Below are 25,494 nucleotides of genomic sequence, written 5' to 3' on the forward strand. Positions count from 1 at the left end.
ATTCCAGAGCTTATTTTTGATTAACCTTATTCTAGTATGTTTTTTTAAAAATTCTGCTTTATTTTAACATGCAGCCATTTTTTGTCTGATAACAAGTTGCTATGAGCTTGGTTAGAGCCATATTGAAATCTTATCTTACTGATTTCAAATGCAGCAGAGTACATTCAGTTCTGATGGGTTTTGTCAGAGGAGTTCCATTTGCCCTTCTGCAGAGCTGGATACTGAATTTGATAATTGATTTTTTTTAACAGACTTTTCCAATTCACTGTTATATGAGGAATATGATTTGAATAACATGTAAGAAAGCGCCTTTTTTTTTTTTTTTTTTTTTTTTTTTAATCCTGGAAAATTTTTATCTTGTTTTGTTCCAGGTGATTTGTTATGGCAACATTCCAAGGAATGATGAGTAAGACGTTCAGTCTGGAAGTTAATCTTTGGATAAAAAAGTTAATTCTGAGGTCAGTGATCCAGCTGATCATATAAGGACAGGTAGAGAACAAGGGGCAAGTTACAAGAATGGATTGCTATGCAAGGGGAGGCAACAGCCTCTTTTGGCTGCATTCAGGGTGATGTAAGTGTTCAGGAAACCACACCTGAATAATAGTGAGTGGTAGTAAATATTTTGGTTTTCAAGTGCGAGGTGCAGCCCTCAAGTTCACGCCTGGCTGGTACATCCTTTTCTGCTCTGGATTCAGTCTGACAGTGTGGCACCATCCAGAGCTCAGCTGAAGGCAAAGTTTCCTGCTGAAATGCATCTTTATAACTTGCTCTTTTTCTCAGTGGTAAACACTGACAGTCTACTGGCGGGTTTGAGGAGTTCTACACATGGTCTGATCCATTTTTTAGCATTAGTTGACCCCAGGGAGTGGTAACCCCAGGGAGGACATACAGAGAAGGGAAAGAAACTGAACCACAATAAATTTGCGATTGTAGACAGTCAAGTGTCTGCCAAGAGAGGATCGCAGAGATGACAGATCACTGAATGTCTTAAAGATGATGAGTTGCTTGTTAGGTAAATATGGGCAACTTATTATCATTGAACTCACATCTAGAACAAAAATAAAGAGGCAGATAGCTTTGAAGACTTGCGTCTGCTGATGATTTTAAAAAAATCCAAACAAAACACAACAAAGCAAACCAAAACCCAAACAAGTTAGGAGACTGTTTAAATTTTATTTTGATTTCTGTTTTTTGTCTTTTTGTCTAGGCCAGAAAGCTATTGTTACATGTGATTGTTCAGTCTTGTCTTAGCACTCATAAAGCAAGTTTGTACCATTCATACTAAGGGACATTATTACTGTGTGGTTTGGATGCAATTATATAGGACAAGTGCCTGCGGGTCTGTTTTGAACATTTATGTGCTATTTAAAAAGAACCAGACTGTTAGCATTTGGAAGCAGTTTGAGAAATCAAAATCCTCCACCTGTGCAAAGCACCTTCACGAGTGGCAATGCAGACTGATGCCACTGAATTAAAACTAGTGCTTGGAGAGATCAGCTCAAATATGGCCTCTGCAGCATTTTTTTCAGCTGGTCTCTGACAGCCAGGCTGCTCCATCTTTCAGCAAATGCTAGAAGCTTGGCAGAGGGAGTTCTTGAGCAGGTACACACAACTCCCTGTTTTCTCAGCTGCAAATGCCAGAACTGAGATTCACACCATACTGCAAGTAACACAGCAATTTTTCGGTTTTGAGCTCCTGTTAATGTGCTCCATTTAAAAAATAATAGGGTTTATTCTTGTTCAAAGATCTGCTTAGACCTGAAAGCAGCATCCTTGGAGATATTAAGGTCCTACCCCTTTGTGTCTTGTGCACTTGTCTGTTTTTCAGTTTCAACATCTTCTAGATCTTCCTAGCTTTAAAATAAATTTGCTCATGAGGAGGGTGCAACATAGTATAACTCCCCTCAAAAGGACATCAAGATTTATTTCAAAATGAATTTTCTTAAATCCTTGGTGACTTAGGTTTCTTTGGCAGTCTGAGATCTTGGATGATTATGTAAAGCTTATTTTAAACCAGAGCATGCACAAATAGGCTTGTGACTGTGATTTGATAGCACATGGAGGTAGCTGCACTGAGACCTGCTTGCTCTAGAGGAAGATCTATAGAGGCTGGTTACCTTCAGAATTAATTTTTTTTTTTTTCTTTTTCCTAACCTGGGGTTCCTGGTGGGCTGTCAGAGTTTTTTCTCCCCACCCTGCTCTGAAAGTGAGTTTGGAGCTGGTCTGAGGAATCCATTGCAGCAGCTCTGCTCCACAAAAGCAGAAGGTAGGAAATCAGCACAGCAGAAGACTGCAGGAGTCTTCCTGTAATGAAGTGCAAACCATTATCCACTGAAAGAACAGCTTTAAATACAAACTAAATATTTAATATTTTAAAACACTTTACTGTAAATAAGTAGTTGATGTGCCTGTTTCATTTGGCACTTTTTAATTGCAGTTAGTGGTCTTTGTTGCTTACTCAGACAATTTGCTTGTCTTTATCCATTCTTGCTTTACATCTGGGAAAACAATAAATTGAATTACTTTGTTATGAAAGCTGTTTCTAAATGAATACTTCTGTGAATTTACTATTAATTTCATATTGGCTTTTCTCTGATTCATTGCTACTTTTAAAATGAAGGACTCTGTAGTTAGTGTTTTTCTTAAGAGAGACTTGACAAGCACTCTGTCATGCTGCTGGCAAGCCCAGAGCCTCTAATGGGATCTTGTGTTCTCATTTCATGTGTCTGTCAGGGTTTTTAAATACTGTATTTCCAGAAGGTAGCACTGAATGTTTCAGCTTGACCTGTGTAGCTTGCCCTTGGTCAAATTTTGGAATGGCATGTTGCCTGCTGCTAGCAACTCATAACCTAAATTTTAGGAAAGGCTGACTCAAGTAGTGCCTGTGCATTTGTAACAAAGCAGTGCACCACTCCACTGATGAGCAGACATCACGAAAACACCAGCTGCTTGTTAAAATAATTGATAGATACATTGCTGTAATTGTCTTTTCACACTTAATTAAATGAAATGCAAATTAAATTAAATTAAATGCAGGTAGAAACTCACAAGTCAGTCCTTGCATGTGCATTCTAGTTGGAGTTAATAAGGGTGGCTTTCCAAGTGCTGCTGAGACTGTGTGTTGCAGATTTCATCATAGGTCTTCTGTAGAATTAGGGCGATGACTCTGGGCAAGACCAAGCATCTGTCTCGCCCAACGTCTTGTCCATGGCTCCAAGTGGATTTCAGAGGAAGAGTGTGAACAAAGCAAACATGCATCATACTTCTCCCACATACACTCCTAGCTTCTGACTGTTTCCTGGGTGATGGGTTTCCCAAGCCAGATGGGAGTTTCTGCTTAGTTAATCCTCCAGTGGATTTCTTCCATGTAGTTTTTCAATTCCCTCTTGAACCCAACTCTTGACATCCTTTAACAAGGGATTCCCCACGTTTTTATTCTCCTCTGAAAAAATAGTTTCTCTGTTTCCTTTGAAAACTTTTCCTTTTGGCTTAGTTTTGAATGCATCTGTTTTTGTATTGAGAAAGATGGTGAACAGTCAATCCCTGTACATGTTCTTCATGCTGACAGTGTTCTTGTCAGCCTCTGTTATACTTGTTTCTTAGCTATCTCAGCTGCAGGCTTGAAGAGTATTGTACTTTGTACTAAAAGCTAACACTTCTTAACATGCTTTTGCCAATGGGTGTCTGGTTTTGATAGTCAACTTTTTGAATACTTAGAGATACTGCTGGGTGTGATGTAAGCATATTGGTATACTAGTGTATCAAGTGTGATTAAGTGAGCATAACTATACTAGTCCAAACATACCATGACCTCAAATACAGGGCAGCTCCAGAACAGATATAAAAATTGACAGGCTAAACTCAAAGCATCGCCTTGGCAATGTTGCCCCTCTTTCCTGGTTTGCTTTACAAATCTGCTGCTCTCCCTCTTTGCAAACCTGTGAATTGAAGACATGCCAGAGAGGTGTCGTGGCTAGGTTGATATGTGACCTGAACTATTGCTGGTAGTAACCTATATTCAGATTTAAATTTGACTCTCCTGGATAATCTTCATAACAAGTATTTTCACGTCCTTGATCCTTTTTTCAGTTTGCAAATATGCTGAGCAGCATATTAGCATGTACTGGTATCAACCTTTCCTGAGACTTTGTGGGTGCAGTATCTTCTCCATTTTGAAAACTGACCATCTTCTGTTCCTTGCTTTCTTATCCTGAATACTCAAAGTGGTATCTTTCCTCTTTGTGCTGTAACTCAGATTTTTAAGAACCTTTGAGGGATGTGTCTGGCTGCTACTGCATCAGGAAGCTGCAAATGCAAGTTTTTACAAAGGCACAGGTGTAAATGTGCTTAAAATGCAGACCAAGAAGCTTGAATGTTTATTTTGGAATTTTCTCTTTTGCTGAGGAGTGGGAAGCACCTAACTTTGGGGCCAACACATCACATGACTGTGCTCATACCCAGTATAGTACTTGTTCTGTGTACTGCAGTGTGTAGCAATAAGAGAAATAACCATGCAAGTAAAATCTAGGTCTGACTGAAGTTTCTAAGAGTATTTCTGTGCTCTGTAATGAAATCTGAATTTGATTTTTGAAGGTCTTATTTTATTTGTGCCTCGTACCTCATAAAGTAATATAAAAATTGAATAACACTCAAATAAGTGACATGCGCTTTCTGATTACCTTTAATATCTCTTTTTTTTTTTGTTCCTAGAGAGCAAAGCAAAAGGCCTCCAGTGGGTGATAGATACAACTATTGCATATCCCAAAGGTGAACCTATAGACATCCAAACTTGGATTCTTGGCTATCGACAACCAACAGTCACACATGTACATTACAGGTAGGAAATAAGCCTTCTACTCTTACACTGAACTCAAATATTAAAAAACAAGTATTCACAAATTGGTAAAATCATGTTTCAGGAAATGGGAAATCAATAGCAATGAGGGTTCTTTTTAATGGGTCTCACACAGGTGGGTGACTCATGTTATCTAAACACAGTCATGGGGAATATATTTGAAGGCTTGGTCATTTTTTCCATTGTAATGTTCAGGTGCTGATAAACCCAACTTGATTTTTTTACTTTATTTTATTTTTTAATAAAGAAAGACAAGAAATTAAACAAGAAATTACAAATCACTGTTGTTGAATAAATAAGTTTCCTAAGAGATAATTATGTTTAACTTTCTGACAAAGAAATATGATTTTTTTCACTCAAACCATACTCCTGAGCAGAGCAACACTCTAGAAAAAGTAGCAATTCTCATTGACACCTAGAATGGAAGCTAATTAAAACTTTTCTCATCAGTAGTTCTTTGTCTCAAGACCTGAACTGATGGAGAGAAAAGCTGCATTTTGCTTTTGGTTTTGCAGTTTATTGCAACTCTGAAATATGCAGAAGTATTTTAACACTTTAACCATAATAAATAAGTAGTTGTATTTTATCCCAAAATTATAAATTTTTGTCTTATTCCGTTTTGATGATTTGGGGAGCTTTTAGACTTAAAGTAAGCTTTCAAATTTCCTAGTGTGAATCCCCTGGGTGGCAGTTTTAAGTGGGAATGACCTTGTGCAGCATCACTGTTGTGTCAGTGTTGTGTGATGCAGAGTGCAGGCTGCTCACTGGAGCTCCTTTCCACGACCGTGTTTAAATCTGTCCTTACTTTTTATAGAAAGCTGCCTTACAAGTTTTTCTGAAGGTGAACATACTTACACCCTAATTTATATAAGATATCATTTTATCCATTATGTTTTATTCAGGTCACCTTAGTACTCTCTCAGATCTCTAGGATAATTGCAAGTTAGATGTATTTAGAATTCTACTAAAGAGTATTTCCAAAAATACTTGCTTTAAAAACAAGAGAAAGTTATCTTAAGTTCAATTAACTTCCTGCTTCTAAATATATATTCAAACCTATTTCTGAGCACAAACATAAATATGATGCAACCTTCATTAGATTGAATTTGAATGTTAAAGTTCTTGTAGTACTGAAATTCTAAGTAAAATATCAGAAATTTATTGGTGCATGTAGGTTTGTTGTTTTCTTCCAGACAGTGTAAGTCACTGGTTTAGATGGAGCAAGCCTCTCTATTTGATTATTTTATTTTATTTTTTTAAAATAACCTCTAGTTGTTTTGGCTGACTTTGTAAAAACATTTGAAGTATGCCCCGAATGGAAACTAATGCAGCAGCATCCTCTGAAGGCCAAGTGCGGGGTGTGATAGCTCTGAGATGAGAACAGGGTGTTTTGGTTTTAACTGGAGGTTTGGTTAACTTTCCAGTCCTGGTAATTCTTTAGGCAGATATCCTCTCGACTGCAAGGGCTTTAGTTGGATGCAGGGTAGGAATTGGTAAAGATGCATTTAACGTAGTGCTTTGGCTGTGACAGTGGGGCAGTAGCAGCACAGGTGTGGGAAGGCTGCCTATGTGCCATCCCATCCCTCTGCACATGGACATGTGGGTGCTGTAACCTGTTCCAAACAGGCCTTGCACCTGGAGCACTCTTTGGTAGGTGCTGATGGACCTGGCCTCCAGTACTCCTTTTAACCTCCTTACACGTGTACAGTGTCCCATGACACAACCTGTAACTGACTGTGAGGGTGGCAACCAGGACCATCTCCTTTTTTGATCATGTGAAGTTTTCCTCCTGATGCCTTCAGTGGGAGCATCCTGTTTCCCACATCCTGCCAGTAGTGGATGAGCTGTTCCTCAGTTACGCCCTCTATGATTTTATAGAGCTTGCTCATATCCTGCCTTAGCTGTCCCCATCCCTCCTCCCAACCCAATGAATCTTCATCTGTTTGATGTCTCCTTATATAAAAACCTCTCCGTCATTATGGTGTTACTTTTGTCTGTGCCTTTTCTGGTTCTGCTATAACTAGTTTCTAAGTTCACTGACATCCTGAATTCCCCACCCTGATTTCAGGATCACTTACCAGAGTAATAATAGGTAATCTTAGAGGCTGTAGCAGTACACGTGTAACTGCTGGTGCTTTTTCCTTCCCCAGTGTTCATTGCCTTGCATTTCTTGGTATTTAATTTCATCTGCAACTATGGTCATGTCCTTTCTCTTTGACTACTCAGAATAATTCTATACCAAAAAAGTCATACCACTTCTGTATCCTTTCTTCAGATTTAGTGTAGCATCTAGATATGATATGCTAAAGGCTAATCAATGTATCCGGAATTAGAGCTGTAGTTTGAAAATAATATAGTGAATTTTCACCTTCAGTGTTTTTGACAATAACATTTATTTTTAGATATTTTTGTGTGGCTTTAAAAATATTTTTCAGTTTTACGTAAAGGTTATATTTATCCATGGCAGGATTAGCAGATAGCGACTGAACAGCATGTGTACATGAATTTACTCATGTTGCATCATCTTCTTCTTCTACCTATATGGAAATTTTCCTGTTGGATTCCCTCCAGGGCATTACAACAACTGATTTTTTTTTTTTTTTCCCAGATGACCTTACTCATTAAGGGTTATTTTTTAGTAGAGTGCTGCAATCTGTTGGGCACCTTCAGGCTTTTTACAGCTTCACACCATGTACTGATGACTTGAACAGAGTTGTTGGTGCCACTGTCAACCTGTGAAGACAGAATGCATGCCTGGGAAACTGGGAGTGGTGGATAGGAAGAGTAAGGAACAACTATTCTCTCATGGAGGGTTTCTGGTGTTAAAGAAAACCTTACAGCTCTGCTGTCACTTTATTGAACCTTCTCCAAGACTGGAAAGACTAGCGAGCTGACATCAATTCCTTAGAGCTTGGTTTTGAAAACAGTGGATAACTGTCTCTCAGGAGTTTTGCACGTGTGCTTCCTAGGTAGCGTCCTCACTTGGCCAGAAATATCATGATGTCTTGAGCCTGTGTCTGCGTCACATCTCAGTCAGGAGCAGTTCTGGGAAAACACCAAACCACTTGTGCTAGTTAAGCAGTGCATGCTACCAACAGCTGTACTTTGTGACCAGCTAGCTGATCCTTGCCATGTCAGCCTCCTTCCTCTCGTCCCTGCCACTTTTGTTTGGAAACACAGAACTGCCTTTTAATGTACTGGAAAGGGTCCAGGGAAGTTTCTGTACAGTGTTTCTCCCTGAGAACTGGTGAAGCCAAGAGTGGAAGATGATGCACCTCATCTGCATAGCTGTACAGCTTGACCAAGAAACCTAAACTACTTCTTTAAGGTCATCTTCCCTATGGAGACCAAAACATTGGTGTAACAGAGCCATTAGAGAGTATCTGGGATTGTCAGCTGGGAATGCCAGCACTTGTTCTGGAGGTTGCTATTTCAAGGTGGTTCCTCAGTAGTTTTTAATTTTGGTTACAACTGGGTATTAAGTAATCTTTGCCCTTACCAGTGTAGGCGAGGATTAAATCACTGACTGAGGTCTGAAAAAGCCTGTGCTGTGCTGAGCCCTGAGATGTCCCTGGTAAAGTTGGTGCTAAAGTTGATGTTAAAGAGTTTCTTTAACTCTTTGAAACAAACTCCATTACCAAAGGAAAACCTGAGGTAAAGTGGACTTCATCTTTAAAAAGATGGAAACTGTCAGAGGTGTGTTTCTGTTTTTCTGTTACATTTGACATGGATGGCCCCTGAAATTTTCATGAAATGTGTCTCGGGTACGTATGGATTGTTGTTATTCTCCCCTTTTCCTGAATTTAGTGCAATAAAAATTTGCTCATAATTTAAAATTCATAATGTCTTGTGGAATTACATTTTAAATTAATTTTAAGGGTAATTTTTAAATAACTGGGAAGAGAGCACACTGTTTTCTCATCTGTCCTTTCTTTTAACTAAGTTGTAGGAAAAAAAAGTGGACCCCTTTGGAAAAAATAAAGAATAGTTTTGTCCAGATGCCATCTCTTCTTGGGATTTAAACATGCTTATTCCCTTCTAGAGTAGTCCAGAGCGAGGTATTGATGTATGACAGCAGTGGGGAAAAAAGGAACATTTTCTTGCCACTCAAACTGGAGCAGAGGAGACTGTGGAGCTGATTTTGTTCTGATGTCTCAGTCAGTCCCTTCTGCTGTGCCCCTTGATCACAACCTGTCTCCTTCTGCTTTAAAGACTTTCAAATCTAATGATTTCCTTTTCTCACAGCCAGTGCCTTTGCTGCAGGATTATTTCTTTTACATCCTACTAGGGAGAAACAGAGGAGTGTAGAGAACACATTAAGGAGTCTTATGTTATCATTTGTAGATGGTTTTCTAGCTGATGAAAATGGCAGAGAAGGATCAGTTTAAACCAGTAATATTTTTTTTTTAAAGGCTCAATTTTGATAATGAGTTGAACCTTGGTTTTCAAACTTCAATTTTCAGTACAAATGGTATGTATTTCAGAAGTTCATAATTAGGCTAAGCTGTGGCCTGATTTTCCTCAGGATGTCAGAAACTTCCGTAGAAAAAAGAACATTTGCCAAGTTTGAATCTTCAAAACACAAAGGTGTAAGAACTTTATGCATCTAACTATTGAATGACTTTTTGGCCCTGACTGACTTGTCTCAAAACTTAATGGAAAGTACTGCAAAACTGGGTTTGCTTTCTGAAACAACTCAAGGAAAATACCTAATGAACTTATTCCAGGTCAGATGTTACTGGCATTTTTGTGGGAGATTTCAATCCACCTGTTAAAGCAGTAAGCACCAAAAAAAAGGGCTGGAAGGTGCAAATCATCTCTAACTAGAGGCATTACTATGAGACCTGCCTTGTAATGAGTCTGTTGGAAAGGTTTGTTTCCTCTTCTCAGATGGTTTAGTTTTATGCTTGGGTCATTTTGTGATGTGTTTGACCCTAAATTCAAACTCCCTATGCTTCCACTCAGCAGAAATAAACTGAGTGATTTTGGTGTCCATGTAGCAAGACCTTGTACTGGCTACTATTCTCAACTCCACCATTTCCCCACCGTGACTTGAGTTTCGGGATTATTTCTTTTCTTCTTACACCAAGCACTTCTTTAGCCTAATTGACTTGGTGTTTCTCAGCTGGTGTCCAAGTTTCTCCACTAGTAAGATTTCCCACGTGCTGCAGTTCTGTTGCCAAAACCCGAGAGTTAAAAATTGGAAAAAAGCTGCGTATAAAGCTTATTTGACTCAAAGCGTCCCCTCAGGAGTGGCGTGGGGTTGGTTTTTTTTTTTACATTACCTTCCTGGTGAGTGCTGCCCTCGGATGACCACATCCCACTTCGGCACTATGTGACAGGGATTGTGGTGTGGCAGCCCTGACGTCAGAGGCAGCCCAAGTCACCTCTGACTCAGAGCGTGCTGCGTCTGTGCCATGTGGAGGTGCCTCGCTATTCCCGAGCTAACTCGGCTGTCTTTGTGCCATAACGTGGATGAGTGCTCTGTCACCTTTGTTCCTCATACCACTTTTTGTACTGTGCCACTCTTGAATTTATACAACTTTCAGCTACTGAGGAGGTTCTTTTTTTGTGTCCACGCTAATACAGATTTATTGAAATAAACGAGGCTCCGAGCTGTAGATAAGATGAAATACATCGTAGTTGTTGAATGAGTTTCGCAGAAGTGTCTGTGAAGGGCATCCCGTTTGGCAGTATATTTTAATACATTTTTTTACGCAAGTAACTTATTTTTGGTCATGCCTGAGATCTACTGACAACCTTCACTGTCCTAAATTTATTTGGAGTCACTGAAAGAGCAAGTAATATGATTTATAAAGAGTAGCAGGTAATACAGAACTTGAATTCAGGGTAGGACAGATGATAAAAGGCACGTAGTAGTACTTAGCGGTATCTGTGAACTTCAGAATTTAAATACAGAATCAGAGGTTGTTTCTCCAATAAGGTCCACTTAAAAGAGATTAAATGTTTCTGAAAATGCTGTATTTCTGAAAATTATTTGGTGTCTTCTGAGAAATGGCTTATCGGTAGCTAATTCTCCACAATTTCATATGTATGCCAACACATCTTTGGCAGTTACATCTCCTAGTTTTTAAAATCCTTTCTTCTTTCCTAGACTGTCATTAATCCTCATATGTTCTGGTTTGGCACATAGATACAATTTGTGTAGTGGTTTAAGGAAGTCACTGTCCCTCAGTCACCTACCCAGAGTGTCCTGCAGTTGTTGTCACCTCTCAGCTGCTGGTAGGGAACATCCGGCTAGAAGATGGAGCTTCATTACTGAAACAGCTTTGCAGATTCTCATCAGAGTACCTCTTTACTTCTGACACCACTTTTAACTTCTCAGGGTGCAGCCTGTGGTATCCCTGCTTTTAGCCTCTTCCCCACTCCCCCCAGTGATAGCAAAGCAGCTGTTCCTGTGATGAGAAATGAAAGAAGGTATTTCCATTCCACTTGAATTTTCTCATCAATTTATCTTATCCAGTGCTATTAAATTCCTTGTTTGCTACACTGAGAACCAAGATGCTCTTATTTTCATGCCATATGAGGTTAGTTTGGTCCAAAAGCTAGAAAGATGCAAGAGCCCAAGAGACTCTAGGAACTTCAGATACTACACATTGACCTTGTTTCTTGTCTGGGCAGTTCTATGTGATGATGACATTTTATTTTCCTGAGGAGATCAGCAGTCTGTTTGCTTTTAATGGCGTTCCTGATGCTGCATACTCAGAAGTAGGATAGAGCCAAGGTGGTGCTCATGCAATTATCATGGTGACACTTGTTTACACATCTCATTGAAAAGCAGAAACTGTTTCCTGCATCTTTTAACACTAGACCTGGCAGATGTCACATCCAATGACCAGGGATGACTCTGCTCCAGTCAGAGCAATGGCTCTCTGCCATTGTTTTGGATCATCTATCTAGAGTTTTGTAACAATAGCCTTATTCAGTTACCTTTCCTGAACCCAGTCTCCTTAAAGAGAGTGTTCTTTTAAAGCACAGATGCCAGCTGAGCCATCTGACGGGCAGAGAATGATGATATCTCAGTATGTCTAGTATAAATACGGGGCTGGGGGGGGGTAGCTTTGCCTTATCTAGCACAGAAAGGGCTTGTTTCCAGAGTTTGAGGATTTTTATTTTTTTTTATATTTAATCTCTAATTTAGCTCAGTCATTAGTAAGAATGTTCTGCCGGTAAAAATAACTCTGGATAATCTAAAAATACATTCGAAAATGCTTTTAAATAGACTAGCACTCACCATTGCTAACTTGTGGCAGCCAGTTTAGCTTTATTAGAAAGCCATTTGTTTTCCGCTCTATTAATATGCATTCAAACTGGTTGTAACAGTGATTGCTTCTTAAACTTTTTAGCAGCAGATTTTATATCCAGAAATTCAAGTATTATGGCACTGTTATTGATTCCCACAAGAGCCTGGATGGATTCAAGCAGGAGGGTGGTGTGCTGTGTTCCATTGATCTCTCACAGTACTGGTGTCACCTGTGCTACTCTGCTACTCCATTGAAGTGGCAGCTCAAAAATTGTTTCTAGTGGGCATCTTGCAAGGTCATATGATAATATTTTCCGACTAGAAGGTACATTCTTGGCAAAATATCAGGCTTAACTAGGTGATTGAGCTGTAGAGTTGTTACCCGTTAGGTAAGGGAGAAGTGAAGGCAGAGGTGAAGAGTATCTACAGTTTACCATGGAGACTGCATATAAAGCCAGGTAACCCTAGACTTTTGTCCTGAGCCCACACACACATTCTGTCAGTCCTGAACCATCTTAAAACTTGCGTAAGCAAGCATCTGTCCTTCAAAAATATACTGTGAAACACAATATTCAGTTGCCGAGCCTTTTTATCTCTTCACAGCAGATAGGCAGAAGAGAGTAAAAATAGTGCTTGGCAGCTTGGTTGTGTTTGCGGACACAGAGTAAGTCTTTCAGAGTATTATACCCTCAACAGAAATGGTCCTTTCTCTGTTGGTGTTTTTGACTTGCCTCTACATGGTTTAATTTTAACCTGCTGTAGAACGTCTGGGCTTCAAGATAAAATAGTTCTCTTTTGCCTGTCTTTGTCATTGTTCGTAGTACGCACACTTAAGACTTGAACCGTTTACTGAACCGGCATTTCATACCAATTGTCTTTCGCCAAAGACTTTTCTTCAGATTCTGTTTTATCTGAGATAGCAGTTGTTAATTTCTGTTTTCTGAGAGTGGCTTTGCTGGAGCACAGAGAAGTCCACAGTGTGAGGAAGATGTAGGTATAATTGCTACAAAGGCTGCAGAAATAGCTGAGTTCATGGTGATACCATAGGTGGTAAATAAAGTTGTTCATCTCCTTATGTTGGAGCTACCTCTGTGTACCGAAGCACCATTATTTTTAATTCCCTCATTAGAGCAATGCTTTGCTGCTTATCTCCCCCACTTACAGCCTATTTTTCCATGCATCATACAGAAGGGAGGAGAGACAAATGACGTGGCTAAGTGGGAGCTCACCTGGGAAGAGAAACATACAGTAAAGACCTTGCATTTCAAAGTATGAACTTTTCAGGCCAACCTGATACACAGATCTCTTCTGCACTGGCCTCCCATTGAAGCACAGTGGATAGATAAGTTCTTGTATATATCAAAAGGCACTTGGGGTCTGCTGAGGGGATTTCACAGTTACTGTAAGACTTGGAAAAAAATCCAGTGAGGGGTTTTGGGGGTTTCAATATGTATGTACCTCAGTGGATTCTGCCCTGGAGATATGTTTTTCTAAGCAGATAAAGTATTCTGCATAGAAGTACAAAAACATCAAGTAATTCTTCCATTGGTGTTTTCAAAGTAGAGCAGCAATGTTTGAGTACACTTACTTATGTGGTCAATTTTCAGTGGAAAACTTGCCTTAAAAATTTCAAACAAAGCTGCTGGCATCCTTTGAAAAACACAGAAGACATGTTATCTGGGGTTATATGGAAGAGTTGTTGCTACTTAGTGATGTCATTATGTGGCTTTTGCCTGTTGAAATGTTTCTTCAAAACTGCAGATGAATTTTCTCATTCTTTTATTTCATTCAGTGTATGAACTTCATTGCTCCTTGGTCTGTGATTTTTTCTTATGGATAGTAATATATATAGTGTGGGGTGGTATTCTATTAAAAACCCCAGCAGCTTACTAGGTTTTATCAAATGCTGTAGTACATTATTTGATAGAGACTAATGCCTTTGTCTTCTATGTGCTTTTGGATGGTAACCTGGAGTATTCCATTTTTCTATCCTTAATACCTATGTGGTCTGTGAATTGCAGTGAATGCATGAACCATACAGTTCAATTTAAAAAAAAGTCTTGTTCTCTGTGTTTTGTGGGGGGCTGAGGCAAAAGGAGAACAGTTTTTTATTCTTCACACACAGAATACATTTTCAGCTTCAATTTACATTTGTTTCTTTGGTAGGATTTTTCCAGTTAAAGATGTACCTGCAGAGCCTGAAGCTCTCACAGACTGGCTGTATCAACGATTCATTGAAAAGGAGGACCTCTTGACACATTTCTATGAAACAGGTAGGACAATATCTGGCAAACAGAATCGTGCTTTGCTAATGACTTTTGTTACAAGGATCTCAAAATGGTGTAAGAATATGGAAGCATTCTTCACATGAATACAGGAGATATAATTTTTACTACTTTTTATGTGGCAAAGAACTATAATTAAAAAATTATCTAGGGAAGGTGAATTACCTAATGAGTAACATTAGAATTAGGGTAGTGTTTTGAAACTGTCACATTCAAAGCAGATCTAAGGAAATACTTTTTTTCTGCAGTAACATACAGCTCAACTGTGAACCTTGCTGCCATGAGATTTCATGGAGTGGAATAATTTAACAAGATGCAAAGAGCTAGTGAGCATTAAAATGTATAGTAAAAGTATTCAGAGCTTATGTTAAGCTTGGAGGGGATATAAAACCTTCAGGATTCAAAATGAGCAAGTTTTTGACTAAAAAGGATTAAATAAGACCCTTGTGTGAGGCAGGTTATTTTATCTGCTTAGTCTGGCTATTTATTGTGTTCCTCTGACACTTGTGCTGTTAGAGAAAACTGATCAAAGTTGTCTGCAGGTCTATTCCAAACCCATAGTCCTCTTCTGTTTCATGTTAAAGTAAACCAAAAGATGCTGTTATTGGAAGGGTCTGTGAAAATGACATTGCAGAAAGTCTGGAGCCTTGCTCTGCAGCCGTGTGCTGTCAGTACTGGTCTCCTTGTGCGAGGATCACTTCTGTCAACATGAACTTTCAATGTTAATGGATCAGAGAAATTTGAAAAAACTTGGGGGATTGATAATGTTACTGAAGGGATACTGGCAAACGTGGTTTAAAATATCAGGTAAATACTTTGAAACTGTAGCTGGAGAAGTTTCCTCAAGGCCCTTTTTTTCCATCCAGTTGATACTGAAGTATGTCATCTGCCCTCCAGTGGGGAGGATTTGAGAGGATGTGTTCAGGATAAAAAACGGAGGAATTCATCACATTAAAAAAGAAAAACAAAGTCCCGAGAGGAAAAAAATTGTTTTGTTTTGATATACAGGCAAGAAAGTTTATAAAATGTAGACTGTCTCTAAGGGAAAATATTCTCTTCATTCGCAAATCACGGTTGCTGATGGAGGAAAGTGTTCAGTCTCTGAAATCAGCTGAGTTTAGTATTCCGGGGTGACTGTGTTATACAAAGATGCTGCTCCTATCAGATGATTTATTGCCAAGGCTGCTTTAATTCACTTTTGAGTGCTTAATTTGTCAAGTGCTTAAAAAGATGAACAGAATTATTCAACAACCCAGAGTTTTATTTTATGAAATTCTGCTGTCACTCAGCCATCATTGATGACAAAAGTCAGACCCGGCTATATAAATCGCATCCAAATGTATATATCGGACTTTATTAGACAAATAACTTTGTGAATGTCTTTAAAAATACAAGTCTAGTCAATAGATTGTAAAGAATTATTGTTACTAAGACATTATTTTATAAAAACCACTGAAATAAGTCATATCCAGAAAATCTAACTAGTCCAGAATTTCAGAGAGTATAATGAATATAATCAGATTTATTCATGGAAATATACTTCCAAAATGGGATAATTGGTTATAATTTGCCAGTCTAATCAGTATGAATTAATAAGACATGTTTTAAATATAAATTCTCTGACATAGGACCTTATTAGGCATAAATTAGCATAATTTAAAGTTACTACCATTTATGCCAGTTGAGAACTTCCTTGCATTGATTTTGTTGGCCTACTGGAAAAGTGCTGTTAGAGTTTTTGGAAACCCCCTGGAAAAGTCCTGAGGCCAAATGTGAGGGGAATCCCTGAAGCTGCTCAAGAGCCCTCTTTGTACTGATCTGTTACATGCTCACAAGTTAGTGTGGTTTTAAGACTTAGTGCTCTTTCAGCATTTCGATTTTATTTTATTCTTTTTCTTATTTTTTTCTTATTTTAAAATCCACACCACTTAGGAACATGTCTCTGTTCATGAAGCTTATTTCATAAAGCTGGAGTAACATTTAATGCTACATGAAACTTTAAAAGTTTTTATTGACAATATCATTAGCAGGAATGTATTCTTTTGGCATATTTTTATTTGGGAAGAGAAAGAAACAAAGCCTAAAGCACCTTTTTCCTTTTTGCTATATACTTAAGTGTTAAGAACTTTAATTGTCTGGGGAAAACCTGTAATGTTAGACCTCCTGATATTAAACCAAAAAAGAAAAGTATATGCCTAAAATTTGAAATGAAACCATCTCATAATTTCTTACAGGTGCATTTCATACATTTCACTTATAAAATTAAAACCATTTAGGGTTAATAGCTTTAGGTGTAAGTAACAGAAGGACTCATATTTTAGCAGCTGGTAGAAAATTTGGCAAGTTCTTGATTTCCTTGAAGCTTTCAGCAGGATAACCTTGAACATCAGAGTAATACAAGTGAGATTACATTTATCAGGACAAAAACACTTGGGGACTAATTAAAAAAAAACAGCCATAAACTAGGAGTAATTGTATACTGAAGTCATTGTGCTTCTCATTCACTGTGAATCATAGAATCATAGAACGGTTTGGCTTGGTAGGGGACCTTGAAGATCATCTACTTCCAATCCCCCTGCCATAGGCAGGGACACCTTCCACTAGACCTGGTTACTCAGAGCTCCATCCAACCTGGCCTTGAACACTTCCAGGGATGGGGCATCCACAGATTTTCTGGGCATTTTGTTCCAGTGCTTCACCACCCTCACTGTCCTTCCTAACACCTAATCTAAACATGCTCTCTTTCAGTTTGAACCCATTCCTCCTTGTTCTGTCACTAGATGCTCTTGTAAATACTCTTGGCCCATCTTTCCTCTAAATGCTCATAAGCCAACTGGTGTGAGATAACTAAAAAATAAGCAGCAACATCCTACAGGGCAACAGGAAACACTCCTCATTATAATAATAATGGCCAGTCTTCGCAAGCGAAGATCCGGGGAAGGTCTTTACACCTTCCAGCCTGCGCATTGGATTTTTTAGGTGAGACACAGTGTGCGCGGAACTGAGCCCACCCTTTAATCCTAAGGTTCATCTGCCGGGGCCAAGCGAGCTTGGACAGTGGCAGCGAGGTCCTTAGGACGTAGATGGGTTGCCTTTAAGGGCTAACGAGCTCCACCTGCCCGGGAGTGGCCCTGACCAGGAATCGAACCCAGGTCTCGGCGGTGATAGCGCTGTGCCTTTACCACTAGACCACCAGGGGCTCCGCTCCTCATTATACCAAATCTGAAACCTCATGTGGACATTCTGCATATAGGTCCATCATCCCTGTTTGAAAAATATGAGTTGAACTGGGAAGAGCGACAGATAATAAAAGCTAAGATGATTAAAGGGAAGGAGTTGTCATTTCTGTGAAGGATGACTGAAAGTACTTGGTTTATCTCAACTGGGAAAGTGAAGGATCAAAGATACAAGGTGGCTTGGGAGAGGGGAAAGAGACAGTTGCCAACTGTATGTACCAAAGAAAAAGGAAAGATATTTGAACCAGAAGTCATTGTTGGTACAGAAAAACCAATGGGCCATGGAAGTACAAATGCAGCATAGAGTGGACAAACAGAACCTTGCCATGGGAACAAATGATGTGGCACTTCTGCCTGTGTGTGAATATATGTATCACTGAAAGGGTTTTCTTTAGGCTTTTTCTTAGTTAGTTGAGTTTTTGTTTTGTTTCGTTTTTTGTTTTGGTGTGGGGTTTTTTTGGTTTTTTTGTTTTTTTAATTATTATTAAAGAGCATTCATGTAGGAAGAAAAGCTTAGTCTTAAATGCTTGATTGCAATTCCTCCAGTGATTGCAAATGTGAAGCACAGAGATAAGCTGCTGATGATATCTAATTGCCCAAATTATGTGGTTCCTGAGATTAAAAATTGAGACTGCTGCATCTTGACTCTTTGAATCATTAATTTCATGTTCTTCTGTGAGAAGCAGAGACTCCATAATGCTGCAGCAAATACATCATCTTCTCTGGTATATTTAAGAGTTTTTATATGCAGTGCTCAGGATGAACAACAACGAAAGTGGTTTGTATCATCAAGGCATTGTGCATCTCAGTAAAATGTAAAACAAATTATTTAATATGCTGATGTAAATATATGCAAATAGTTTGCTTGTGATCATAAAGCTCTGATGTATTCAGACACATTTAATTTAGTGTTGCAAATGAGAAGAAGCGAAAATATGGAAAAATTAAACTTTATTATTGTCAACTGTATCTCTTGCCAGTCTTTCCCATCTAAGCAAGCATTTCAGTAAAGTATTTGTGTGAAAATCCATGGCAAATTACAATGTTTCCTTAGTCTGTATGACTGGCCAGTGAATGTTCAAACAACACGTGCAAACGGGTGTTAAAAAAAGTGTGTGTGTATTTATGTTTTCAAGAGGAACCTCAGGAATGTCTATGTTGCTTCTTCACAGTATACAAACCCATCACCAGGCAGCTGTAAAGTTTAATGTGGAATCCATTCAATTTGATCGTACCGATATCAATAAAACTTCAAAAATAACACAGAAAACTTAGTTGACAGTCGGATATCCCTGCAAATGTTGAGTACAATGAGGACTGCTGCTTCTAAGGAATGCTTTGAAGTTTATGCTTAGAGTTTTTAAGGAAATGAAAATTTTTCTCTTTAAGGGTTTTGATTTGTTTGTGGGTTTTTTTGGTTTTTTTTATTTTCTTGAAGATAACCAGTAATGCTGGAGAATCTTTTAGAAGTTTTAACAGCACAGCACATAAGAAACTAAATAATCATTTGTGGGCACTGTTGCTGGGGACAAGCAGTGGTGGTAAAGAGTTGTGCACTAAGGCTGTCGTTCCCATACAGAAGCATTAAATGTGTTTTCTTTTCTCTTGTAGGAGCTTTTCCTCCACCGAAGGGTCAAACAAAAGCTATTTCTCGGGAGATGACCCTCAGTAACCTGTGGCTAGTTGGCATACAATCACTTGCATTTTTGTCAGGCGGTATGTGGTACTGCATCTTTCAGTATTTGTATCATTGCCTATTCTAAAAGTGGAATGGGACCTGAGGACACAATGGGAATCCAGGCTCTTGCAAATGAGTATCATGTTGTATGTGCAAATGTGAATATTCAAGCGTAAAGGAAAATACTGGACGGACTTTTACCTCTCTTTGAGGGAATTTTAAACTCCACTAAAAGTGAAGATCAGTAACATAGTGACCTGATGATGTATTATTTTAAGAATTGTCTGTATTTTTAAAAATGTATACTCTCACCCACACTTAAGCAAATTCAGCATTTGGACAAAAGGTGCAATCGTACAACCACCGTAGAAGAATGTCTGTGACAAGGAAGCTTTGTCACCACAAGCACTTCTTGGCATGTAGTTAGAGCTCAGAAAATTCAGCAACTTGTCTCTTCAGTAGTGTGTACAACATTGGTGTGGTAGAGATTCCTCATTTGCACAACTTGTACTTTATTGCAGCTCATTGTGCTGTAGTCAAAGATACTCAACAGAGCTGGTAGCGGTATCTTTTTGGCTACACAGTCAGCAGTTGTTGTACTAGACACATTGATCTAAACCCAAGACCCAAATAAGATCCAATGTCAGGTCCCTTTTGTGAGGAATTGGTCCTCAAAAATGCATTGCAGCATCGTAGTGTGATTAAAAGCTGTCCACATATGATGAATCAGCCCATCCCTGCTGTGGTCTTACCATCAGCTCTCCCAATTCCGTGTGCTACCAGTATCTCGTGTTGTGAGGAAACTTGGAAAATATAAAGTCACTTGGTTAATTTTCTCTCTCTGTTCAGAATGCTTCTCAGTGATCAACATCAGTTTTGAAAATGCACTTTTAAAGGTAAAAATACAGTGAAGGAAAGACATTAAACTTAGGGAATAGAAGAAAGCTTTATTGTCACACATTGGAAGCCAGAGCAATTCTAGCTATTGCTGAAGGTCTGCTGGTGCTGCTGGGGATTTTTAGCCACCTTTGTATTTTGTATACTGCAGTCCAACCAAGGTGACCTTTGAGTGGTTTCTAGAGGCCTTTTTCTCCCTGCTAGTTGCAACAGTGCTAAATATACTTGTGGGAGAGTTTTTAAATAATTCAATGCCAACCATCTTAATGTTTTACTAAGGAGTAATAGAAGAAAAACTAGTTTCTTAAAAAGAAAAAAATAGGTATAATTGCTATCATAAATCTATAAGAAGATACTACTGAAAAAAAAAAGTATGGTAATTATTCTGAATAACTACATGGAGGGCAGTATTAATTAGCTCACCACTGTGCTAAAATCTTACTGAAAGAAGATGAGTTGAACTGAAGGGCAAATGGGAACAGAAGACACTTTCAGATGTGTAGCACAGGATACTTTTGAAAGGATGTCTGTGATGTACAGCCTTGCTTCTGGCAGGTCTGGTTGGCATTGTGTTTATGTGATTATACAGAGATTTGAGAGAACTGTTCCTAAAATAAAACTAATCTGTCTAAATACAAACAGGGTAGCCAGAACTTCAGATGTTGGCATACTGCCTTTTACAGAGTAATTTTGTTGAGAACAAAGTAAGCCCTCAGTAGTTTTGGCTCTGAGCATGCAATATTGATTCCCCTTCTCACTCCCTCTGCTGCTATATGAATCACAGTAGGTGGCGTGCAGAATACAAAACCTAGCTACTGTTCCCTTTCTGTGGGGGAGCAAAGAGCATACCAAAACACGAGGCAACGCCAATTTCCCTGGCTTTATGGAAGAACAACTTGTCAAAAATGCCACTCCTGTCCTCACAAATGCAGCAGTGTAGCTGCACCAGTGCAGCCTAGAGGTGAAAGATAGTGGTTGCCAACAGCTTCTTTGTTTTAGGCAAGATACCGTTTCTAAATACCATCTCTTTACACCAGAATTCTGGTGTAGCGTAAAACCCATATAAAAGAGGTAGGTGTGCCCTGACAGGGAGGCAGTCTGGGGAGTATTTGTTTTTTTCATATTGCTCTTGCTAAAGTCCAGCTGATGGAATGAATGTATTTAACCTGCTATTGTAGAGGAGGGTGTTGGGGCAGCCCAGCACCATTACCCTGTAAGTAGTTATTTCAGCTGCATGTGGGACTGACTCTTTACACTGCAAAACACAGGTGGCAAGCTACTTATTACTGTCCTCCACCAGGTAGTTTGATCAGAACCACAGATGGCCATAGTACAGCTCGTTTTATTTTGAGCTAGGACAGACTGGAGTGATATAAAAAGGGAAGTTTATATAAGCAGATTGCACAGCAGTTACTCACATCAGGAGATTGTTCTTTACAAACGCTGTGAACTCCTTGTAAGAGCATCTTGTTTTTTCAAAAGCAGTATTTTTATTTTTTTCACAGTGGGTTGCAGGTCAATAGCGAGTGTTCACTTGCTGCCTAAAGAAATTAGTAATGCGCAATAATGTTTCAGATAAGCATTTGATTTATCTGGTCCTGTTCATTTTCAGTTTGTTCCTCTGCAGTTCTTACTTTGTTTTCAAGCACTGATTGTTGTTTCAGTAGGGTGAGTAAATAGCATTAGGTCCTAGGCTTCTTTCCTACCTGCACTGGAAAATGTGAAGAGCGCCTGACTTGTGTCTCCATACGGCCGAGTTGCTGTAGACGACAGTGCAACGAAACCGTTGTTAAGCAACTCCAGCGTACCCTCCCAGCGTGATCTCGGATGCTGCTTCATGAAAGAGAATAAATGGGATAGAAGTTTTGCTGTGAAGGGGAAAACATAAAGTGGATACAATATCTAGGAAATTCTGTGCTGTAAATACCATGCTGGTCCAGACTGTGTGGAGCTTAGCAGGCTACTTTGTGAAACGTGAATTCCTGTCGGTTGCAGTTCGGTTCTACCTGCTGGCAGTTGGCTGGTGTTATGGATATAGTGGGCATTTTGCTGCACCATCCATGGGCTTCCTCCTCTGGAGAGTTCAAAATGCGTTTGATGGAAATTATGTTAATGAACCACACAGTTGATCACAAATGAATATAACTTTGAATTTATATTAAGGGGAAAAATAACGTAAAAATGTATAAAATGGTCAAGAATGAAAAATTCACAGAAAAAAAATGCTAACTGAAAGCTGTTACATACAGGAGTGAGAACAGAGCAATTTGAGTGAATTGCAAATAAAGGTGATTCTCCGCCAGGATTGCGCACAAAACATCTCTACGTTTCTACATTTAATTGTTCATAAACACATTGTTACAACTGAAGTTATGTAAGTCCTCATGGTTTAGCTTTGCTGCTCTTTGAATTCTAATTATGTGAAAAGCATCTGCCCATCCACATAGAGCAGTGTTTCTTCAGTGCCCTGGGGTGAGTGTGCCTTCATTGTGGGCGTACTTGGACTCCACATGTGGTTCTGTCTAGTTTTGCAGCCATGGTGTCTCTTGCAGGAGGCATTTTTATTTTAAGTTGCTCTCACCAGATGTTGAAAAGTGAGATTTCAGTTCTGCTCGCTTCACTGGAAAATTAAAAGCTTCCCTCTCCCTCCTCCACCCCCAGCATCAAAAATAAGATGCATCTTATTGCAGTGAAAATACAGCCATCGCTGTGGCACTGTTCATTATTCACTTAGTTTGCAAATGATGTAACTTTTTTTTGTCTGACACTGCCGTAAAGTGCTGCTAACTTTTTTCACCTGTTTGTACGAGACAATAACAGATACCAATCACTGTGTGTGACAGGATTCAACTGCTCCGCTTTGCCTTGACACAATTTTGGGACCAAAGGTACTTAAAACTGGGATTTCCAAATCATGAGCCCAGGGTTGGGTGGGTTCTCTTGACAGTCAGCTGGAGACTTTGTGGTGATCTGAAACAATCACATTAAATAATTATACATTTGGGGTTCTGTATTGTTTGGAAATAATGGAGCCATATGAAATAAAGGGTTATTTTGCAAAATTGCATATTTGATAGTTTTTACACTTCTTTAAAAAAAAACCAACAAAACACAACAATTGGAACAGCAAATGGAAACATTACTCTGGTTTAAAATGTCTGCACACATTATGAATGCTTCTGAGCAGCTCTACTTCTTCTGTAGAAACTCTAGACTACCTGGCTGTGATACAAAATAAGTCATTGAAAGGATTCTATGCATTTTCAAGTCAGACCTTTTATTTTATCATGGGATAATGAAATAATTATTCACTGAACAACTGTCTTATTAAAGTGAGTTAGTTCCTTAAAATTACTCTACCATGATGTTCGTATTGTATGACCAACAGGGGTTTTTTGTACCAGTTATTTTCACCTCCAATTTCTTCCTCTCCTGTGTTACCTGTGGTTTTGTTTCATGTGATAAAATGGATGTGGAAGCCTGGAGAGACTGTCAGTGGTTCTGCAGAGGGCTGGTCGTGTTTGGAGTTATTTTGCTGAATTTATTTCATTGGATTTTTAATAAGATCTTTTCAGCAGCCAAAATGTCTTTCAGAAATGTAGACAGATACCAGAAGCAGCATTTCTATGTGAAGATTATTAGGTTTCTTTTCCCTCTTTTTTGTGTGTGTGGTTGATTTTTTTTTCCCCCAAGATTATTTCATATGCTTCTAATCCTTAATAGATGAGATGATTTTCTTTGATAGTTATATTTATTATACTTATAACTAATAGATACACACCCTTTATTGTGCTTACCATAAACACAAAAAACAGTAAAATAACACTTTGGGTCACTACACAGCTGCAGTGTTAATTTGTGATAGATATCGTTGTTTATTAGAGCGTTCATGAGGAAGGACACAGAGACAAATGTTTCTATGCCAGAAGTGGTAAGGGCACAAGTGTGGAGCACTAGGGAAGAGAGGGGAAAGCAGCTTCTGCAGCCCTCACTCACTCCAGCTCCCTCTGGAAGCTGTGCCGGTGCTCAGGCTGCAGAATTTCTGCAAGTCACTGTGTAGCAATGAATCTTTGAGTTTCTGAGTTGAGGGTGTGCCAAGAGCAGAACCTGAGCCCCCAACGACCCTGGATTTGCCACCATCCTAAAATGATGTGACTCCAACCTTGTTGCAAGCAAGTCCATAATTATTTTGAGTTACGTGTATTTTTAAAGAGTGGTCTGTTTTTAAACAACTCTCTAGCTGGGCAAAGCAATATCAAGTGGAACAGCACCATTCATTCTGTGGCCCTGGCATCTCTCCCTAACAATAGCTCTTAGCTCCATGTCACCTTTTGTGTTAACTGGTGGTGTGCAATACTGCAACGTGTAACAGAGGAAAAAGGAACTCCTTGGAGCATCATGAGACATCTTGCACAATTTCCAAAACAGCGCCATGGTTGTAGTGACGTCTACCTCTTTGTTTCCCTTCTGGGTTTTGTCTTGTTTTTCTGTGTGGTGTTTTTCTGTGAGGGGTGGGGGAAATCGGGGAGCGGGAGGGAAAATATTCTTGAAATCTGAATATTAAGACACTGGTGGAGGATCCAGTGCTTACCAGCCGTGTTGTCATATTGAAAAAGCCATTGTTTTTAATTCCTGCCTAGTATGAAATGTTTGTTTTAAAAAATCCTTCCTGCTGGAAAGAAAAATGTATTTTTAAAAAGAAAAAACATCCCTCTTTTGGCTATGAGAATGTCAGCTGTATGAGTTGTGACCATATCATGACATGCTGATCAGATAAATAAATTTTTATCTCTCAGGACTCTATTGTATTTTTACTGTTCTGCTGCAGTTACTTTGATCTCAAAAGTAAAGAAAAGGTATCTCCTGAAAAGAAAAGGCTTTCTTGTTAATACCTTTTTGTATCTAGAATCTGTTAGTACTTAAACTTCCCATATGTCCTTAGGTTCTGTGTGGAATGAGGAAGAAGTCTCTTGGTTTGGTTGTCCTTTCTAATGTCAGTCTGGTTTTGTACCAGGTTAGCCAGTTGGTTTGCCTAAGACTTCTCCGTGAGGTTGGAGAAGTGGTACATCAGGAATTTCAGAGCAGCTAGTGGTAGCATCAGGTGCGGCTGAATAAAGGCTACTGATATTTTTGCTTAAAAATAAATCGTGAGGTTGGTTGTACAGGACATTATTGTGCAAGTATTAAAGGCTGACAAGAGCAAATAGTGGATTTATGAACACTAAAGTGGTAAGGAGCTCCCTGAATGGTGATGATGTGATTTTTAATTTACCTTGGAA

The 25,494-nt window shown here is 39.0% G+C and overlaps 1 protein-coding gene across 1 annotated transcript in view; it reads left to right on the forward strand.

Moving 5' to 3' along the window:
• Positions 1-25,013, forward strand: part of LPGAT1 (lysophosphatidylglycerol acyltransferase 1) — a 66,782-nt gene extending 41,769 nt beyond the window's left edge. The window contains exons 6-8 of the mRNA XM_050314386.1: positions 4,711-4,837; positions 14,286-14,392; positions 19,252-25,013. Coding sequence (XP_050170343.1) covers positions 4,711-4,837; positions 14,286-14,392; positions 19,252-19,403 — 386 coding nt within the window. The 3' untranslated portion in view covers positions 19,404-25,013. The remainder of the gene's footprint in view (positions 1-4,710; positions 4,838-14,285; positions 14,393-19,251) is intronic.
• The last annotated feature ends 481 nt before the right edge of the window (positions 25,014-25,494 follow it).

Source organism: Myiozetetes cayanensis, unplaced genomic scaffold, assembly GCF_022539395.1.
Source record: "Myiozetetes cayanensis isolate MyiCay16 unplaced genomic scaffold, myiCay2020 scf2-11, whole genome shotgun sequence".
In the NCBI taxonomy this organism is placed as follows: domain Eukaryota; kingdom Metazoa; phylum Chordata; class Aves; order Passeriformes; family Tyrannidae; genus Myiozetetes; species Myiozetetes cayanensis.